Raw genomic sequence first — 22,276 nt, forward strand, 5'->3', positions numbered from 1 at the left:
GCTGCGCGGACCGAGACGCGCGGATCTCCGCTCCCGCCTTGGCGCCAGTGGGCGGGGCTTGTCGTCCCGACAACCCGGGAGCGTTTGTCCTCACAACCCGGGAGCGTTTGTCCTCACAACCCGGGAGCGTTTCTCCTCACAACCCTGAGCTCCGACTTGGCCGACTACGGAGGTAGTGTCTGCCTCAGCATGGTGAGCAGGGAAAGTGGGGGATCCGGGTGAAGGGGCGAGCATTGATTCTCCTGCACCGTGTTAAATGATGTAACAAGAGCCTGTCATATTTTATCAGAGGGGAGCGAGTCGGTTTAGGAAAAAGCCCATACCCTTGTGGTGGGGGGCGGGGATGGACCTTCCCCAGATCTGTGGCCTTCTGTCCAGGCTCCGGCGGACAGGTGGGAGTAAAAACCAGTTTCTGCAAACGGGGAATGATCAGTGCGGTCAGATGCTGTCTTAATCTCGACCTTTTGCTAAATTTAAATATCGGTCTCAATTTAGTAACTTCCAATAGTGATAGACATTCCCATGAAATTGCTTTTTTATTGTAGCTTGGCGGAAATGTGTTTTTTTGCCTCCTCATCAATTAATTAAAAGCGTTTTCAATTTACTCTGCTTTGACAAGTTATTTTATGTGGTCTTTTGTGGAAATTTGAATTGTTTCGTAATTCAGGGTATGCAACCTGCCCTGTGTTTATTAAGTATGATAAAGCTTCTTGTTTTGTTTTTCTGCACTCCTCAGCTGTCATGTCTTCTCCAAGAACACAGGCCAACATGTAGCTATAAGATGTTCACTTCCCATTTTCTTAAACGTGATTTCCATCTTCTTCTATGATTAAAACCAGAGGAAGTGGAAAATGTAATTAGTTAATTATTTAATTCATTGATTAAGGGAAAATATGGAGCATGTTCTTTGTGCTTGGCACTAGGCTGAAGCCAAGGACACAAAGGTGAAAATTACCATCTCTCCCTGGTATGGAAGACAGACTTAGCAAATTAATTACAATACAGTTTTATAACTGTAATAATTGAAGTGACTACAATGGAGTAACGCAAAGTTGGAAATGTTGAAATTGGGGCAGGATAGGGGACGGGAACAGGAAGGGAAGAGCAGTGCTTTTCAAGCTGTGTTTTAAAGTATGATTATGAATTTATCAGAAGTGATGAGAAGAAATAGAGCATGGAGAGCATTCATGTCAGGGAGAATAGAAAGTAAATGGATTTTAAGTGGACTGAAAACCGCTGATAACTTAAGGGAACAATAAGCACCTATTTATTATCTTCCAATCGGTACATAAGTTTCTTGTTCTTAGATCCCTCTAGGAATCTTTCTCAAAATGTGGTTTCTGGAAAATTTGCCTCTAATAAACCTGGAATACCAGTTAAAATGCAAATTCCAGGAACAGACTGGACTCCAGATCTACATTAGTTTCCTAAGGCTGCCAAGTAACAACATACCACAAGCTAACTGGCTTAAACAACAGAGACTTATGGTTTCACAGTTCTAGAGACTGGAAGTCCAAGTTCAAGGTGTTGTCAGGGTTATGCTCCCCCTGCAGGTGCCAGCTTCTGGTACTTCTTGGCTTGTGGCAGCATTACCTCATTCTTCACTGGCGTTCTCCCTGTGTGTCTGTGTCCAAATTTCCCCTTTTTTAACAAGGACGCCAGTCATGTTGGATCAGAGATCCACCCTATTCCAGTATGACCTCATCTTAATTTTACTACATCAGCAAAGACCCTCTTTCCAAATAAGGTAAAATTCAGAGATACTGGGAGATAGGACTTTAATGTATGAATTTTGAGGGGACACAATTCAACCAATAACATGAACTGAATTACAATGGGGAGAGAGAAGTGAGTGTGTACACTTTTAGCCCAGGAATATGCATTTTAACAAGCGTCCTAGGTGATTCTTATGCCCTCGTAACTTTGAGAACTTCTCTACTACATGATGCTCTTACGATTTGCAGGATGGGTGAGGATATGTACGTAAACTCAACCTGCATCACATTAAAAGCACTGGTGAGAGATGACAATTCCCCCACCTTTAAAATGTGGCTACGTGGGAACAGGGCCAATGCTGTTTACCTATTCTGCTGTATAGTAGTTATTTCAAGATGGAAGCATGTTAACTATTAATTGATAGCAAATATGATAAAAATAAAACGCATTTGTAAAAGTTATGAGAGCCAAGTCTCCATTATTATTCATATCATCTCCAGCATCTCAGAGTGCTTTGTTTGTAAATCATTAATAAATACCTGCTGAACAAATTAGTGAAGTACATGCACTTTTCAAGAAGATATAAGCTACTGCTTTGTGTCAGTTTTAACATGTATATTTTATACAGTGATAACCTTATGGCTTGAACCACTAACTTCTCCTGTACAAGTCGTCAAATGTGGAAAGTGTATGATCTTATAGTCACATGGTCCCCTACAAATTCCTTACCAGAAATCTAATGAACACATGGGCCAAATCAGGAGATTACAAGTACTGTTACTAAAAACTACTTGTAAATATTGATGGAAATACTGTACTTTCCAAAATCAAAAAAAAGCATAGATCTGCTTTAGGACACATTGCTGAATAGAATCATTTTGTCATAGTTTTGCCTGTTTAAAATTACTGGTTCCCTTTCTATAAAATCAGCAATCTATCTTTACAGAAAGATTGTTTCTTTATAATATGAGATCATTCCCACACTTTCAAGCTTGACATTAGTACCAATACTAATGTCAGTGATTTCTTCTTCTTTAGAACCCTTTAAACTAGTGCCTTCTTGACTGGTGCTCTGTTTCGTGATCGGGCATTTCGTTAAACATGGATCATTGATCGGCGTAAGAAAGAGTATAAAATCTACTTACAAAAGATGCTTCAGTGGGTGAACTATCTTAGTCTTTCCTAGACTTGCTTGTAGTTTTGTCTGAATTCTTTTCTAAAAAAACTTTTTTATTTTGAGATGATTTTAGATTTACAGAAAAGTTGCATAGAGGGTACAGAGAGTTCCCTTATACTCTTTACCCAGCTTCTCCTAATTTTAATATGCTAGGTAATCAGGATACTTTTGTTTAAATGTCTGAACTATTTTTTAAATTTATCAATTCTTTTGTTTTTCCAACTTTTAGGGTCCCAAAGCAAAAAAGGTAGGTGGAAATTATTTCTCAAAATCGTTTTAAAGCACTGACATTGTACAAACAATTTTTAAACCTTTTCCAGTAGTTTTATTATATTTTATAGAGTTTACTAAGCTTAGTTTTTAGACATTAATGCTATTTAAATCATGGAATAATCCCTTACAATAACAGGACGTATTTCAAATTTGACATAAAAAGATAGTTCTAATTTCACAAAGAGTTTTTAAAATACCTTTTAATTTTTACTTGTGTCTAGATTTGAGGTTTTTTTATTACTTGCGCACTAGAAAACTTTGGATTAGGAACCCTTTTCTTCATTTCAGATAAACACATAAAAATTTAGTTCTAAAACCTTCTGTGACTTAAAAGCGAACCCTAAGATAATATGTCTTTAAATGGGTTTCATGGTAACACATACTGAATTTTTCTGTGCTTTGTAAAAATTTGAGTTCATTAAGGGGTGTCTCAAATAACTTTTTCTCTCTTCTTAGTAGATTTATACCTGAAAGTAGAGATTATTATCTCTTGACTGGCAAACATAGACATAGTTCATTTGATCTAAAAATTTTTTTTAATCAGTTGCCAAAGTAGTTGCATGCAAAAATGTGATTTCCACCTATTCTTGAAAAATTGGAAACCTGATAACATTGGACCTACAGTCCTATAAGGGAACAGTTGGCTAGACTAAGTAGCAGCTGCCCGTTTGGGAAATGCATAAATTCTTCAGTTTGCTGTTGTGCAGACTATGACCAAATCCCTTACATTATTTAGCTACCTGGTCCCAATAGGGATTTCGGTTTGGAATGCCAGCATTAAGGCATATCTGAAAAGTCACTACTATGTTAACTTCCCCACCATTTCTCTCTTATGGAATCAATTATACTCTCTGTGTTCTCATAGCACATGAATTTGTCCATACCTCAATTATAATGCCTATCATTTATTGTAATGATTTATCATTATGCGGTGTTCAAGGTCAAGAGCATGTCGTATTAATTTTTGTGTCCATAGCATTTAGTCTGGCACGTAGTAGAAATTCAATCAATATTTGTTGAATGAATATGTGAAACCCCATTTACCCTACCACTACTTTAAAACACTTGGGCCCTTGATTATTTAAGAAGAAATGCTTATATAAATGTGCATTCAATATTTATACAATTCAACATTTCTTCAAAAATGCTATTGAGTGCCATCTATGTTTGCCTTTCTCAGTCACTTCAACCCACTACCAACCTGATACTGTTTTAGGGACTGTGGATATAAATAACTGAACAAAATTTATGAAGGCTCTGGGCACTTTCTTATGGGGGAAGTATTCTGGAGGACTATAATCATATATATGTTTGTCTACAATAGTTTATTAGTTTGTGTGGGCATTCATTTTCAGCTTTAGATTGTGAAACCTTAGAGGCATTGTTTTAAATCTGAAAACTCATTGGTTTTTTGTTTGTTTTTTTTGTTTTTTAATTAATTTATTTATGGCTGTCTTGGGTCTTCGTTGCTGTGCGCGGGCTTTCTCTAGTTGCAGTGAGTGGGGGCTACTCTTCATTGCGGTGCGTGGGCTTCTCATTGTCGTGGCCTCTCTTGTTGCAGAGCACGGGCTCTAGGTGCACAGGCTTCAGTAGTTGTGGCGCATGGGCTTAGTTGCTCCGCAGCATGTGGGATCCTCCCGGACCAGGGCTTGAACCCGTGTCCCTTGCATTGGCAGGCGGATTCTTAACCACTTCGCCACCAGGGAAGCCCCTCATTGTTTTAATGATTTTGGTACTTAACCATGGATGTATGGGTGCTAAATAAATACATTTGGATTATTTTCGTCATATTGTTCTTTCCCTTAAAGAATGGTGAGATTCATCCTGTGAAATTTGAAACCAAACATAAGGAAAAAATTACTCACTTTTTTTTTTTTAATGCTATTCTTGTCTGCTTACATTCTTTTTTTATGTATGTATGTATGTATGGCTGTGTTGGGTCTTCGTCTCTGTGCGAGGGCTTTCTCTAGTTGTGGCAAGCGGGGGCCACTCTTCATCGCGGTGCGCGGGCCTCTCATTATCGCGGCCTCTCTTGTTGCGGAGCACAGGCTCCAGACGCGCAGGCTCAGTAGTTGTGGATCACGGGCCGAGTTAACTCCGCGGCATGTGAGATCTTCCCAGACCACGGCTCGAACCCGCGTTCCCTGCATTGGCAGGCAGATTCTCAACCACTGCGCCACCAGGGAAGCCCGCTCACTTCTTAATTATTTCCATTCTTAAAAATTATGGTTTGGGGATGAGGTGAGCCTGTAAAGGGAATTGCAGTATGGTTAAAAAAACATGGAAAGATATATTTTATTTCTGATTTCTTAAAGTTTTATTTTAAGGGAAAAAAGTAGTAAACACATATGGTACAAAATTAAAGTAGCATAAAAATGTAAAAGTTCCTCCTAGCCAAGACTAAAAGAACCACTGCAAATCTTTTCATTCATTTTCTAATCATTAAAAAGTACACACACACACACACACACACACAGACACACACCCGTTTTCTCCCCACATAATGGGAGCATTCTGCACCTTCTAGTTTTCACTTGATGATGTTGCATTTTATTAATTCTAGTATACTCACCTTTTCACATTTTAACATGACTGAAGTTGAGGTATGTTTTGTGGTTGATAATAACTTACAATCATTGTAGTCCTGAATTGACATATATTTCCTCCAGAGATGTTTGCTTCTGTCAGTCACTTGGGCTTACTACCAACCTAATACTACTTTAAATTCTCTTCCTGAGAGTTTTTGGACCACACTAATAGTATGAGTCAGACTGCAAATCCACATTAACTGACTTGTGGTTTAAATTTTCAGGGATTTTTTTTTCTTCGTTCTATTCATTTTTCAGGATTGAGCTATGCAAGTTTCCTTGTTGAATCTTTCTGTATTGTAGGTTCATTTGTGTTTACCTAATATTCAGCTATATACAGGCGTTTCCTTTTATATTCACATCTTGGGCATTTCCTTTTTTGGTATAATATCAATAATTTAAATGTGCATCTTACATCTGATGGCATCACAGATTCTATGGAGTAAATATGTCTTGGGGACCTTTTTTTGTTTCAGCACATTGAGATTATATCACTTCTTTTCACAGCTGTATCACATTCCATTGAAAGTATATCTATGATTTTTATATTGTACCTATTTTTCACTACTACAAACAAGGTAGAAATGAAGATCCTTGTATATAAGGCCTTGCAAACATATGGAAAAATAGTTGTTTCATTGATTTAGCAGTATTCTAGGCAATAAGAGTACAGCAGCAAGACAGAGTCCCTGTCTCCATGAAACTTACATTCTTTTTTTCCCAGCTTTATTAAGATATAATTGACGTATAACATTGTATTATAAGTTTCAAAGTATACAATGTGATGATTTGACATATGTATGTTTTATGAAATGATTACCAAAATAAGGTTGGTTAATACATCCATCACCTCACATAATTACCATTTTGTGTGTGTACCCGTGTGTGTTGAGAACATTTAAGATCAACTGTCTTAGCCACTTTCAAGTATACAATACAGTATTGTTAACTGTAGTCACCATGCTGTACATTAGATCCTCAGAACTTATTCATTTTAATAACTGGAAGTTTGTACCCTTTGACCAACACCTCTCCATTTCCCCCATTCCCAGCACCTGGCAATTACCAATTTACTCTCTGTTTCTATGAGTTTGGCTTTTTTAGACTCCACATATAAGTGAGATCATGCAGTATTTGTCCTTCTCTGACTTATTTAACTTAGCATAATGCCCTCCAGGTTCATCTGTGTTGTTGCAAATAAGATCTTCTTCTTTTTTTGTGACTGAATAATATTCCATTATATATATATATAATATATACAATATAATGTTTATAATATATTATAATATATAATATTATATTAATATGTAATATATTCAATATATATTATATTATATATTATAATATAATAATATATATTATTCCAATTGTCCAATAATATTATATATTATATATATATATCACATTTTCTTTATTCATTCTTTATTCATTCATCTGTGGATAGACACCACTTAGGTTGTTTTCATGTCTTGGCTATTGTGAATAATGTTGCAATGCACATGAGGGTGCAGATATCTCTCCAAGAGAGTGATTTCATTTCATGAAGCTTACATTCTTTCTGGGGAGGGGAGGTGAAGAAAAAATATAATTTCAGATTGCTTTGAATGTGCAGAAAACCAAGAAAGGGGTCAATGGGAAATGTGGGGTAGGGTATAATGTTATAATGGTGATTAAAGAACTAAAGTTTGAGAAGAGACCTGGATGAAATGAGCATTCTAGGCAGAAGAAACAGTTATTGCAAAGACCCATAGTTGGGAATGACCTTGGTGGTTAGAATAGAGTGAGCAAAGTTGAAGTGAAAGATAAAATGTGAGGTGGAGGGATGGTGAGGGTTGAGGGGTGGGCAGAAGGGTTGGGGGAGATAAGTAGGAGCCAGTTCTTAGCCAAGTAGGCCATGGTGAAACGTCTGGGTTTTATTCTGAGCGTGGGAGAGTTGTAAGCAGAGGAGTGACATGATCTGATTTATATCTTTAAATGGTCAGTGGAGAATTCGCTGTAGGGAAGCAAGAGTAGAAGTAGGAGGACCAGTTAGGAAACTGTTGCATCAGTGTAGGTCAGAAGTCTTTACACCAAGGTGAACCTACTTCTAAAAGTAAAACATACTCTTTCCTGGAAAAAATCTACTGTCTTGAAGCCCCGCACTTTTGCTATTGCATCTTCCCCTTTTGCAAGTACGCTTCTGCTTTACAAAACAAAGGTCTATCTCTCATCCATTCTAAATCTTACTGTACTTCATTGCCCTAGAACCTGGGCTATGAAACTAAAGGACATTTCAAAACACTCATGTTGGCAAGGCTTTCTTTAATCAAGGCACTAATGACTTCTTGTTTTTGTCTGTCTTACAAGTAAGTGGTGAAATGCGGCATTTGAAATATTGAGATATTCTGAATGTCGTATATTTTGTAGTGTGGAGTGGTGGGAGTGGTGGTAATCTTTATTTAGTGACATTGCTTGTAAGATTATTGTCAAATGATGATGTAAAAATAATGCTCTCACAGTGTAATTTACTGATAAAACATTCAGACTCCAAAAATAATAACATTTATTTTTTTAATGAAGAAAGATTAAGGGTATCAGTAAAAATGTAAATGAGCTTAATATTTTTACATAGACCTTAAAGTTGCCTTTGAAACTTCATATAATTTAAATTAGTATTATTCATTGCAAAAACTAGGAAATTGTACAAGACTATAGAAAAGGTTATAACCTTTTCTGTTAAAAGACCCATCGCTGCAACCTTTTCTGTTAAAAGACCCATCGCTGCATTTACATCAGTATGTTTTCTTCAGAAACCACTGTACTTTGTAGAATGCATGAAATAGCAGAAGACATTGATTAGATTGTAGGGGAAAATGCCTTACAGACTGATTAATGCATAGATGAACTTGGAATACTTTGAATTGATTTTGTTTGAATAGATTGAGACTGGTGCCCAAGTACCTCCAGGCATGGAACGGTAAAGAATGGGCAAAAAGGGGGCCCTATAGCTCATATCTATACTTATATCCTATTTTAATTTAGGAACACCATATTCACAAAGAAGCTTTGGTTGCCTAAAATTTGAGTCCTGGTTTCTATGGAACATTCAGTGTTTACCCTAAAATATAAATGGTGTTATAAATAATTGCATCTTTTAAAACAATGTGTGAGGAAATGGAATCAGCTTATACCTGGCTTATAATAAAAAAAGAGATAGCTTATCATGAGGATGCATATTAACACATTTATTTGTAGAGAAACATGAAGTCAAACTGTCTGTGATAGAAAGTAAGTATGATATGGCCAGTTGGTTTAACTTTGAAGGCTGGGCTTTGCTAATTAGGTAAATTGACTTTTTTTAATACTTCGAATGAGCAAAATCTGTAGCTTTAAAGTTTTGATCAGTTTAAAATCAAAGCAAGTGGTAAAATAAAATAATTTTTTCAAAATATTATTTTGATTTTCCCATTTCCAGTAATATTGGGCTTAAGATTTTTTGGGTCAAACTTTCTGCTGAAAACAATAAATAATGCTGACTAAAATATATATGTATAGATCAAAACTTCCATCTTAAAGGCACTTAAGAGCTGATAAGATAATAAGAAATTATCAGGAGAAAACCTAAATTAAGGAAGGAACCAAAGAAGTAATGGATGCACTAAAACTCTTTTTCATGAGGGCATTTGCAGTACAGGGCAAAACTTGAACTTGTGGTTTTAACAGCAACAATGGGAGCCAAAAACAGTGGAGTGATGTCTTCAATGTGCCGAGAGTAAATAACTGCCAACTTAGAATTCTGTATCAGCTCAAATAATTTTCAAAAATAAAGGTGAAAGAAAAATGTTTTCTCAGGTAAAAACTGTGTTTTTCACCTGCAAAACAGACTATATGCATAAACTATACAACAGTAATCCAAATAATAACATGTGGGTTTAAAAAATAGATACATGACAACGACACATAATATTCATCAGTTGATAAGTAGGTAAACAAGATGTGGTATATCCATACAATGAAATATTTTTCAGCCATAAAATGGAAGTATTGATACATGCTATAGCATGGAAGAACCTTGAAAATATTGATCTGAATGAATAAAGCGAATCACAAAAGATCACACACTGTATGATTCCAGTTATATGAAATGTCCAGAATAGGCAAATCTATAGAGAAAGTAGATTAGGGGTTTCACAGAGCTGGGGGGTTGTGAGGAAATGGAAGGGGGCGCTGCTAATGGGTATGGGATTTCTTCTGGGGGGTGATGGAAATGTTCTGAAATTGATTATGGTGGTGGTTGCACAGCTCTGAATACTCTAAAAGCCATTGAATTCTACACTGTAAATGGGTGAACTATATGGTATGTAAGTTTTATCTCAGTAAAACTGTTTTTAAAAGATATATGACAACAATAATGTATAATTTGTGTAGGGCAAGGATTAATTGAGTTAAGATGTTCTAAAGTCCCGGTACTGTTTGGTAGTATGATAAATGTATTTATATATTAGGTACATAGGTTGACTTTCTAAGATAGCCACTAAAATGATATAAATAGAGTATATAACTTCCAAACCAGAAGAGGGAAAATAGTGCACTAACAAAAAAATAATCAATTGAAGATACCAAGAAATATGAAAAGAAGGCAAGACAAACCCAAAATCAAAAGAGAAAGATTGTCAGATTGGATAAAAAATAAAATCCAACAATAATCTTTTTACAAACACCATCTAAAGAATAAAAATACAGAAGAGTTAAAGTAAGGTGATGGAAAAAGGCATGCTATGCAAATAATAGAAAGATGAAAGTTGGTATAACTATATTAATATTAGACATGGTAGACTTTAAGACAAAAAGCACTTCTAGAAATAAAGAGGGTCATTTTGTAATGATAAAGTTTTGATTAACCAAGAAAATATAATTTTAAATTTGTATATACCTAATTATAATGCCTTGAAATATACATTGCACAGATTCAGAGAATTGTCAGGAGAAATAGACAAGTTCACAATCATAGTGGAAGATTTCTTCTTTCAGTAACTGATAGAACAAGCATTAAAAAAAATAAAACAGTAAGGACAGAGAAGATTGGAACAACATGAACAAATCATTAGATTTGTTAGAATAAGAATTAGACATATTTAGAACATTGCACTCAACAACTAGAGAATTTTAAGCACACATTTTTTTTTTCCAAAACTGACAATGTACTGTGACATAAAACTATTCTCAAAGTTCAAAGAATTGAAACAATTCAGAGCATGTATTATAACCTCAATGAAATTAAGCTTAAAAATCAAAGAAATAGGGCTTCCCTGGTGGCGCAGTGGTTGAGAATCTGCCTGCTAATGCAGGAGACACGGGTTCGAGCCCTGGTCTGGGAAGATCCCACATGCCACGGAGCAGCTGGGCCCGTGAGCCACAGCTGCTGAGCTTGCGCGTCTGGAGCCTGTGCCCCGCAACGGGAGGGGCCGCGATAGTGAAAGGCCCGCGCACCGCGATGAAGAGCGGTCCCCGCACCGCGATGAAGAGTGGCCCCCACTTGCCGCAACTAGAGAAAGCCCTCGCACGAACCGAAGACCCAGCACAGCCAAAAATAAATAAATAAAATAAATTTAAAATAAATAAATAAATAAAAGGCTGCTAGTAAAAAAAAAAAAAAAAAAAAAAAAAAATCAAAGAAATAAGTTATAAACAGGAAGATACAATATGCTGGGAATTTTAAAAAAATTCTCAAGTGGGTCAAGAAGTAATATAATGGAAGTAAAAAGATAATTTTAACTCAGTAATAAGAAAAATACTTCAAAATTTGTGAATGTGTCTAAAAAAGTACTTAGAGGGAAATATGTAGCCCTAAATACTTACTTTAGAAGATGAAAAATTAATGAAACTAAACATCATTTTCAAGAAGTAAGGAAAAGAAACTCGAAGTAAGGAGGAGGAAGGAAATAATAAAGACAAATATAAAAATTAATAAAATAGAAAACATACAATAGAGAGGATTTATAACCTCATATCTTTCAAGTCTTCACTCAAATGTTACCTTCTCCATGAGGCCCACCCTAAACACTGTATTTAAAATTGTAATTCATCCCTTCCCCAATGACCCCTGCAGTCTGGAGTCCCCTTGATTTCTCCCATAGCACTTTTCATCTTCTAAAATATTTTATAAATTATTTTACAGTTTTGTTTATTGTACCACAGAGATATATTGTACAGCACAGGGAATATAGCCAATATTTTATAATAACTATAAATGGAGTATAATCATTAAAAATTGTGACTCACTATGTTGTATACCTGAAACTTATTTAATACTGTAAATCAACTAGTCCTCAATTTTAAACATTATTTTTAAATTTTTTGTTTATTGTTTTTGTCTTTCTCTTCCCATTTGAATATAAGTTCATTAAGACAAGGATTTCTGTTTACTGATATATCTCAAATACCTATCACATATTAGACTCTCAGTATTTCTTAAAATAGTTGAATGAATAAATAGGCCACAATTTATTTCTCTGAAAATACTGATAAAATTGACAATTTTCTGGTAAATTTTATCAAGAAGAACAAATGGCATAAATAATTAATACAGGCATTCCTTATTTTATCGTGCTTTGCTTTATTGCACTTCACAGATATGGCATTTTTTACAGATTGAAGGTTTGTGTTGAGCAAGTCTATCTGTGCCATTTTTCCAGTAGCATTTGCTCACTTCGTGTCTCTGTGTCACATTTTGGTAATACTTGCAATATTTCAAATCCTATGACTTGCTAAAGGCTCAGATGATAGTTAGCGTTTTTTAGCAATGAAGTATTTTTAAATTAAGGTGTGTATATTTTTTTAGACACAGTGCTATTGCACACTTAATAGACTACAGTATAGTGTAAACATAACTTTTATATGCGCTGGGAAACCAAACAATTTATGACTTGCAATATTCCACCACTTTACTGTGGTGGTCTAGAATCAAACCCGCAGTATCTCCAAGGTATGCCTATATTAGGAATGAAAAGAGAGACATGACTTTAACAATAAATGACATAATTTGAACAGCTTTATATGCCACTAAATTAGAAAATTTAGATGAATTAGACAAATAGAAAAAAAAAACCTTCTCACACTGTTTCATGAAGAAGTAGAAAACCTGAATAGTCCTATAATCATTTAAGAAATTATATCAGTGGTTAAAATTTTTCCCAGAAAGAAAATTCTAGGTCTGTAAGTCTTTGTTAGCTAGTCCTTCATTCAAAGATAAATTATTTCACTTTTATACAAATCCTTCTAGAGCATGAAAAAAGAGGAAGCATTCCTAATTAATTTTGAGTTACCTGGGTAGCCGGAGAATAGCATGAGAAAGGAAAATTGAAACCCATTCATGAACATAAATACAAAATGTCTAAACAAAATGTTAGCAAGAATGATAATAAGTCATGACCCAATTCAGCTTATTCCAGGGAGGCAGAATTGGTTTAATGTAAGAAATTAAATGAATACAATTAGATGGAGTTAAAAATTCAATTACTATGCCTTACCATTTAATAGCTTAAAGGGCACCTCTTTAGCCTGATAGAAGTATCTATATTTTAAATAAACAAAAACTGCCTGAGAAGCAAAATACTGAAATTAACAAATATTGACTAGGATAATGATTATGAGAGTGTAAATTGGAATAATTACTTTCGAAAACTCAACTTTAACAACATTGAAAATGCACATACCCACCAGTTTTACTTCTAGGTATACATTGTGGAGAAATTCTTGTATGGACACCAGGATACATACACTCAAAGGTTTATAGCAGCATTATTCATGATAGTAAACTAGAAACCATCCAATGTCAATCAGTAGAAGAATGGATAAATAAATTAATGAATTACTATTCAGCAGTGAAATATATAGCTACTGCTATATCCCTCCTTGGCTGAATCTTACAAACCATAATTTGTATCTAGAGAAGTGAATCACACAAAAGGACAAATATTGTATTATCCTACTTATAGGAAATATCTAGAGTAGTCAAACTCATAAAGACAAAAAGTAGGATGGTGATTGATGGGGCTGGGTTGGGGGCAGAAGGGGAGTTAATGTGTAATGGATACAGAGTTTCGGTTTGGGATGATGAAAAAGTTCTGGAGTTGGGTGGAGGTTATGGTTGTACAACAATGTGAATGTACTTAATGCCACTGACCTGCACACTAAAAAACGGTTAAAATGGTAAATTTTATGTTATGCATATCTTATGACAATAAATAAGTAAATTACAATTGTATACATAAAGTATAATTGGATTTATGAAAAAATTCAAAGGTAAGAAAACTATTGTTTAGGAATATATGCATATGTAATAAAACTTTAAAGCAAAACAAGACGGACATTACAAATATCAGTGATTATCTCTAGGAGTAATTTTTTTGGTAAGTCAGTATAATTTTTGGCATATGTTGTGGAAAGAATTCAAAGAACTGTACGATACAGCTGTAACAAACCTATTCCCATCGGCTTTTTAATATAAACCAAATTTCTCATTTCTTATAGCTATAAAAATTAAAATAGAATCTGTCTGAATCCTTGTTTCATTCAGCAATAGCTAACATTTATCCTTGGATCATGAACTAACCAGGAAAACAAAAAAACCCAACAATCTCATCAAAAGGCACATATCTAGTAAAATTTTACTTTTTATGTTTTAATATTTACCTATCAAAATTTGTAATATAAAATGTTGCTTTGTTCAATTGTGTACCGAAAATAATTATAAAATTAACTCAATCCAGAGCAAAATTTGTATTGCTTAGAAACTTAGAGTCAAGGAAATTAAAATTTTCATACATATTTTTATGACATAAATATGATAGGAAGATCAACAAAAGTTGTTCAAGTGTATTACACTAGGATAAGATTCTGTGGGGGAAGTGGAATGGAAATATGAATTCAAAGAGAAAAGGATTAAAATTTTTATTAAAGGGAAGTTTGTTCATATTTTTTTATTTGATATTGGCCGTCAAATCACTATAGTATGTATCGATAGATCCATTGGATATATTTTAAATAGTGATGGATATATTTAAAGGAGTGATGTAAAAGTTTTCTTTTATATATGATATACTAGAAAGTACAACATTTGAATTTATTTAAACTTGTGGTAAAAAGTTTTCAATGTCAACTTAAAAATGTGTGAGGGGGGTACATAGCGTTTCAAAATCCTTTTAGGGACTATATGAACAAATAATTTTTTAAGTTACTAATCAACTACATGTGAGGAGGAGAAACCAGAGAAGAAGTCTAAGAAGGAGGGAAGAAGCAAAATCGGATAGTACCAACCTGAAGGCCTAATGAAGAAAATATTTCAAGATGGAAGAAGAAAACTTCGTCAAATAATGATAACAGATTAGTAAAATGAGGGCCGAAAATTGGCCATTGTCATTGGAAACATGGCCATCTTAAGGTTCCATGACAAGAGAGGTTTCAATGGAACAATAAAAATGAAAGCCTGATTAGAATGGGGCATGCAGAAAATGGGGACGTGAAAGCAGTGGGCAACTCCTTTTAGGCAGTCTAATATAAATGGTAACAGCATTGGAGCAAAAGAGGAAGAAGGATGTGAAATCCAGGGAGGGAGAGATCTATGAATAACTAGAGGTGTTAATTACAGGACCCAAGTCTTACATAGGCAATAAGGGATAGGATCTAGTGTAAAAGTGGTGGATTCAGACTTAAATAGCAGAAGGTATATCCAGTTCATCCAGTGTAACAGGAAGGAAGGGAGACAAAAGATAGAGGTAGATTAAAAGATCTGGTTTGTAAAGGAGCTTATTCTTAAAAGTTTCTAGTGATGTAAGAGGTAAAGTCAACAGCTGAGAGTAGGAAAGAGGAGAGGATTTTGGAAGAGTGAAGAGAATGAAATAGCAATAGGAATACTGTATGGTGTTTAGAGCCTGTTTAAAATGTGTGCTTACAAATTTGAGCTCATGTATTTCTCTCTGGCAAGGTTCAGCTGCTCCTATTGCTAGCTCAGAATAAGTGGAGAGTTGGGTTTAACTAGAACTAGGAATTTGCCGGCTGAGCTTCTCAGAGGGAGAGGAAAATAGGGGAGGCAGAGATATATAAGTTAGTGATTATGTGATGAACTGTGAAATCTAACCAGGGTAAGGAAGAAGTGACAGTATGCGGGGGTTGATGAATGGTGAAAAAGTGATAGGGCTAATGGATTGGAGACTCCAATGGAGCATCCTGCAGTAGGTGAGCCAAAAAGCAGGTGGTCATCCAAGAGTCTGTGTATCCCTAGGATTAACCACTCAGTTGATTCCTAAATTTAGGTGGTGCACTTCTCTTTCCATACTCTTCCCTAGGGAAAATGGAGGGGAGGCGGTCATCACCAAGATAGTTCTCAAATCTGTATTCTGTAGCCCTGATCTCTTTGCTACATCTCAGTTCTTCAGTTTCAAAGCCTGCAAGCATTGCCTGGATGCTCCAGCAGCACTTCATACTAATTAAATTTCTCTAAACAGTTTCTCGTTCAAGTTTGCATCTTCGGGACTACTACTCTTCTTTTCTGATTCTTCTCTGACTCCTTCCTCTCCATGACTCCAGTTTTAATCATTATCAAATAAGTTAGCTTATAAAATATTTATTGGATCCATCCCCCATCTGCATTTCCATTGTCATGACTTTATTAATTATTGTTAATAGTAGCCAAAATGTATCATCTTTACAATCATTTTTTCCCCTAACACCAGGTTTGTTTTCCAGATAATAGCTACAGACCTGGAAAACTTTTAGGGGGTTTCCAATTCTTTTAGCATAATGTCCAATCTCTACAGCATAGGCTCCAACCTTCTTTTCCATTCTCATGTCCATCATTACCTCTTCTTGGGGTTTTCCTAGGGCCTATCCAGTGCTCTCCCAATTGCATATCTTATGCCTGCCTTTCCCTCTTCTTGGAGTATCTTCCTCTCATATCTGAATGTTAATATCTTCTGGGCACAAACTTAAATACTAGATAACTCTATAAAAATTTTACTTGATCCCAGCTGTTGAAAACAATTTGGCCTTACTCCACACTTGCAAAATAACTCTATATCTGTTAGTCATAAAAATATCTTTAATTTTTATAGACATGTAGCAGTGTTAAAGATATTTTTACATATATTTTATTTTAATCCTTACAAAAATGAAATGAGGTTTTATTTAGCACCACTTTAAAGATGAGAAAACTGAGAATGAGAAAATTAAATTGTATATACTTGTCACTGTCACTCTTGCCTTTGAATAATTTATACGTTAATTTTCCTACTTGTTTCCATACTTTGTCCTCAAGGCACTGAGTCAAGGCTTTGCACTTAATAGGCAGTCTTATTTGAATGAGTAGAAGACTGGATTCATGAAAGTAAAAGTGTTTTTCATAATTGCTAGTTGAGGGATATGTGTTTTTAAGTAATTTGAGTACACGTGAATAACGTTTTTAAAAATTGTGGCCTTTATTAAGTCTGGCAGTAAGAAAAAGAGAATCACCAAAGCTGACCGGTTGAAGCAGCTACAAGAGGAGGAGGAGAAACGACAAAAGGAGGAAGGTATAAAACACACAGTGATAACTATTGTCATATGCAGGTAATACTAACAGTAGGTTTGTATTTCTGTCATCCAGTCAATACTTTTTAAAAACAGTTTGCAAAATTTTTAATTTTTTGAATCTAATCTGTTTTATAATAGCTATTTACTATTTAAAGGGTACCCAGAAATTTCTGTTAGTACACGCCAATTGTTTTCAGATATATCTTGAATGAGAGTTGCCATTTAAAATACAGGATGCCCAGTTAAATTTGAATTTCAGATAAACAGTGGATAATTTGGGATAATTTGCCTCATGCAATGTTTAGGATATACTTGAACCAAAAAAAGAGTCCATTGTTTATCTGAAATTCAAATTCATCTGAGCATCCTATATTTTTATTTGCTAAATATGGCAACCCTATCTTAATTAAATTAAGTATAAGATGTTTATACTTATTGATTAAATTAAGGGCATTGGTACTGATTGTGCAGTAAGAATTCTGAAACTCAAATTAAATATGGGGAATATACACTAGCAAGAAATACACAGAGCAACCTAAGTTCTTATAGTTTAATAATATTTATTTGTCAAGTTTAAAGAGGACTTTCATTTGTTAAAGAATGTCCAGTAAAAATTAATGAAAATTTGGTCATTTAAAATAATAAAAAGTGACTTTAAAAATCTGAATAGTTTATAAAAATAGAACTACCATATGACCCAGCATTCCCACTACTGGGCATATACCATATGCCCAGAAAACCATAATTCAAAAAGAGTCATGTACCACAATCTTCACTGCAGCAGTATTTACAGTAGCCAGGACATGGAAGCAACCTAAGTGTTCATCGACAGATGAATGGATAAAGAAGATGTGGCACATATATACAATGGAACGTTACTCAGCCATAAAAAGAAACGAAATTGAGCTATTTGTAGTGAGGTGGATGGACCTAGAGTCTGTCATACAGAGTGAAGTAAGTCAGAAAGAGAAAACAAATACCGTATGCTAACACATATATATGGAATCTAAAAAAAATAAAAGGTTCTGATGAACCAACCGACAGGACAGGAATAAAGACACAGACGCAGAGAATGGACTTGAGGACACGGGGAGGGGGAAGGGTAAGCTGGGACAAAGTGAGAGAGTAATATTGACATATATACACTACCAAATGTAAAATAGATAGCTAGTGGGAAGCAGCTGCATAGCACAGGGAGATCAGCTCAGTGCTTTGTCATGACCTAGAGGGGTGGGATAGGGAGGGTGGGAGGGAGACACAAGAGGGAGGGGGTATGGGGATATACATATGCATATAGCTGATTCACTTTGTTATACAGCAGAAACTAACAACATTGTAAAGCAATTATACTCCAATAAAGATGTTAAAAAAACAATCTGAATATTTCAGATGGTTGTAGCTTTTAGCATGAAGAATATCTGTTGATTCAGATTCAGGTTTTAAATGTCTGTTCTTAGTTTCCATGTTGATTTTTTAATGTATAATCATATAAATCTTTTTTAGGTGACTCATAATAATACAGTATCAGGATCTACATCTTGGGGAATGTTTTATTATATTGGGTTAAACTCATATTCTTCAACATATATTTCATATTTTGTTTTTTAATAGTGAAAGCAAGGGAAGATTAAGATAGTTACTTCTGATGACGTAGATGTCACAAGATTATGGAAATCTTCTGAAGATTTTACCTCTCCTTAATTACCCATGATAGATTTGTCATTTTTCATTGATTAAAATCATTATTGGATTGCTATAAACTTTTTGGAGAAGAGAAATATCATTGTGAGCCAGAAATTTTGAGAGTCATGTTACTTTTTTTTTTTTTTTAATTTATTTATTTTTGGCTGAGTTAGGTCTTCATTGCTGTGCGCAGGCTTTCTCTAGTTGCGGAGAGTGGGGGCTACTCTTCGTGGCAGTGCACAGGCTTTTCATTGCGGTGGCTTCTCTTGTTGCAGAGCACAGGCTCTAGGCACACAGGCTTCAGTAGTTGTGGCACGTGGGCTCAGTAGTTGTGCCTTGCGGGCTCTAGAGTGCAGGCTCAGTAGTTGTGGCGCACAGGCTTAGTTGCTCCGGGGCATGTGGAATCTTCCTGGACCAGGGCTTGAACCCGTGTCCCCTGTATTGGCAGGCAGATTCTTAACCGCTGCGCCACCAGGGAAGTCCGAGAGTCATGTTACATTTTTGAAAGAAATCTAGCAGTTTTATTTCTACCACACAATAAAGGTTGTGACTTCTATCAAATATTCCATTACTGCATCTTAAATATTTGAAATAACTTTAAGGGCTTAAAAACAGACTAAAGATTTCTTTTGTTGTTGTTCTTTAGAGGAAGCCCGTGTGAAATACGAAAAAGAAGAAATGGAAAGACTTGAAATACAACGAACTGAGAAAGAAAAATTGCGAAAACTTGAAGCAAAAGTAAATAAACATTAATGCTATTATTACTGAAGACAAGCTATGTGGCTATCAGATCTGTTTGGCCATTTAACGTCATTCTCCCCCATAGCTACCAGTAATATTTAGGCCTATATGAACTGGTTTAATTCATTTGATCCTACCATAAAGTTATGGTTGGTAAATTATTACCCACATTTCACAAATCAGGAAATTGGGGAATAGAGAGATTAAGCAGCTAATAAATTTCAGAGCCAGGACTTAGACAGAAGTAGTCTTGCTTCAGAGCCCATGCTTGTAACCATTAAGTTATTATTCTCAATCTGTCGTATAGATAATTAAATAGGGACCAAAAAATGTTCAAATTCTACCTCTCCTTTTAAAATTTCACTTCTCTTTTTCACCAGAATTTTTCATTATTGGATCAGTAGTTCTGTGATATTTTAATCTCAGGACAAAACCTCATTACTATTAAAAAGTGAAGATCCCCAAGGAGTTTTTGTTTATGTTTATCAATATTTACTATATTAGAAATTAAAACAGAAACTTAAAAACATCTATTATATTAATAGAGATTAAACATTGTTAAACATAAACATGAATAAAAAGTAAATACGTTAACATTTAAAAAAACAATTACAGTATATATATATTTATTGAAGTATAATTGACATTTAAAATTATATTGGTTTTAGGTGTACAAAATAATGATTCGATAGTCGTATATATTGTGAAATGATCCCACAATAAGTCTAGTTAACATCCATCACCACTCTTATATATATATATATATATATATATATATATATATATATATATATTTTTTTTTTATGTGGCCCATTTTTAAAGGCTTTGTTGAATCTGTTACAATATTGCTTCTGTTTTATGTTTTGGTGTTTTGGCCAAGAGGCATGTGGGATCTTAGCTCCCCGACCAGGGATCGAACCTACACCCCCTGCATTGGAAGGCGAAGTCTTAACCACTGGACTGCCAGGGAAGTCCCTATATATTTTTAATTAGGGAAATAAGTGGCGTTGTTTATATTTTTTAAATCTCTTTAATCTCTGACTTAACAGAAGACAACTGGATCTCATACCTACTTCATCATTCCATCTGTTACAATATGTTGTTCTGACTGAAGTATGTGAAGAAAATCTGGCATCACACAGATATGTAGTTGGAAAAAGGAGGAATGTTGTAACAGCCTTTCAGATAATTGTGGATATTCTTCTTTGATACTATACTGAAACTAGATAGGTGGTAGCACCTTAATGTGGAATCTGAAACCAAATCAACGAACTTTACATACTCTATTATACTAAAACCTTGATCTCTTCTTACACTTTGAGTAGATCTTGTTTCCACGCATGATTTTGCAACATAATGCACTGATTGCTTGGAAAAAAATTGGTTCACTGAATTATTTGCTTCCAAATGTTGACATATTTTTATCATTCATTATCCAAAAAAAAAAAAAAAATCATATGCATTAGTATCATCTCCAGTCAAATCAGAAAAGTTTTTAAGGATTGGGAAACTGTCAGGCTCCCTGGTGGTGGATATAGGTTTTCTAAAATTCAAGTTTTTATTTGAAAGCTTGAATTTTATCACTGGCAACAAATACTTTGAGTTGTTTCCTGAAAGTGACATGCTCAATTCATTCATTTTTGACAGAATGTCTGACAGAATACTCAAATAGTTGCATAAATGTTTATTTCTGAAGATAACATTGTCCTTTGTTATGTAGCAGAAGTGCTGTATGCATACTTCCCATTTTATCACACAGAATATTAAAAAGGCATATACTTAAGGTTTGACATCTAATAAAATTAATAAATTTCACTTCTTCATCAGGTCATTCTTATGTGAAACTGACTGCTATCACCCCTCTCCCCTGAAGAATATGACCACTAGTATAGCTTATGCCTTGATTTGCGCTAAGCCGCCAGCAGTTTTACACCATCTTGCAAATGTGTACACTGCAAAAAAAGCGAATAAAGTCTTAGTATTATTATTAAAATAGATTTGACCTCACAGATCCTGAAAAAGTATGGGGGACCCACCAGGATTCTGCAGATCACACTTTGCACACCACTGTTTCAGATGAAAACTTTTGGAAATATCAGTTACATTTAAACTGATTGTAGTATTCATCTTGAAATTAAATACTTGTCAAGTAAATTTTAGGTGCTACTTATGAAACACAAAGCTGAAATTAAAGAAGAGATCAATGTATCTATCCCCATGAAACAGGATCTAGAAAGAAGAAATGAAGAGCTTGAAGAACTTTATTTATTAGAGGCATGTTTTCCTGAAGCAGAGAAATTGAAACGAGATAGTAGATTGCTTTCTCAGGTAAGACTGATTTTATTTATTTAGCTAATACTTTTGTACCACAAGAGGGAGTTATAATCCAATATCTGTTTAAATAACAAGAAACTTTAAATTTGTCTATAAAAAAAATCTCTAATCTGACAAATCTCTCTCACATTGCTTGTAGCAAAGTAAATTGATATAGCTCTGTAGAAATCTATTTGTCAGTAATAAGATCCTTGAAATTTTTATATCCTTTTACTCT

General features: G+C 34.7%; 1 protein-coding gene across 6 annotated transcripts in view; it reads left to right on the forward strand.

Annotated features, from left to right (window-relative positions):
- Positions 1-70: 70 nt before the first annotated feature.
- The window catches only part of DNAI7 (dynein axonemal intermediate chain 7), an 84,791-nt gene continuing 62,585 nt past the window's right edge, over positions 71-22,276 (forward strand). For 4 of the 6 annotated variants that reach the window (XM_057556492.1, XM_057556495.1, XM_007194848.3 and 1 more), the window contains exons 1-5: positions 71-192; positions 3,123-3,140; positions 17,216-17,300; positions 19,631-19,722; positions 21,952-22,053. In XM_057556492.1, coding sequence (XP_057412475.1) covers positions 190-192; positions 3,123-3,140; positions 17,216-17,300; positions 19,631-19,722; positions 21,952-22,053 — 300 coding nt within the window. In that variant the 5' untranslated portion in view covers positions 71-189. Of the gene's footprint in view, positions 193-3,122; positions 3,141-17,130; positions 17,338-19,630; positions 19,723-21,951; positions 22,054-22,276 lie in introns of those variants that run through there. The other 2 variants (XM_057556493.1, XM_057556494.1) reach the window with 2 other exon arrangements.

The sequence above is a fragment of the Balaenoptera acutorostrata genome, chromosome 11 (genome assembly GCF_949987535.1).
Source record: "Balaenoptera acutorostrata chromosome 11, mBalAcu1.1, whole genome shotgun sequence".
In the NCBI taxonomy this organism is placed as follows: Eukaryota; Metazoa; Chordata; class Mammalia; order Artiodactyla; family Balaenopteridae; genus Balaenoptera; species Balaenoptera acutorostrata.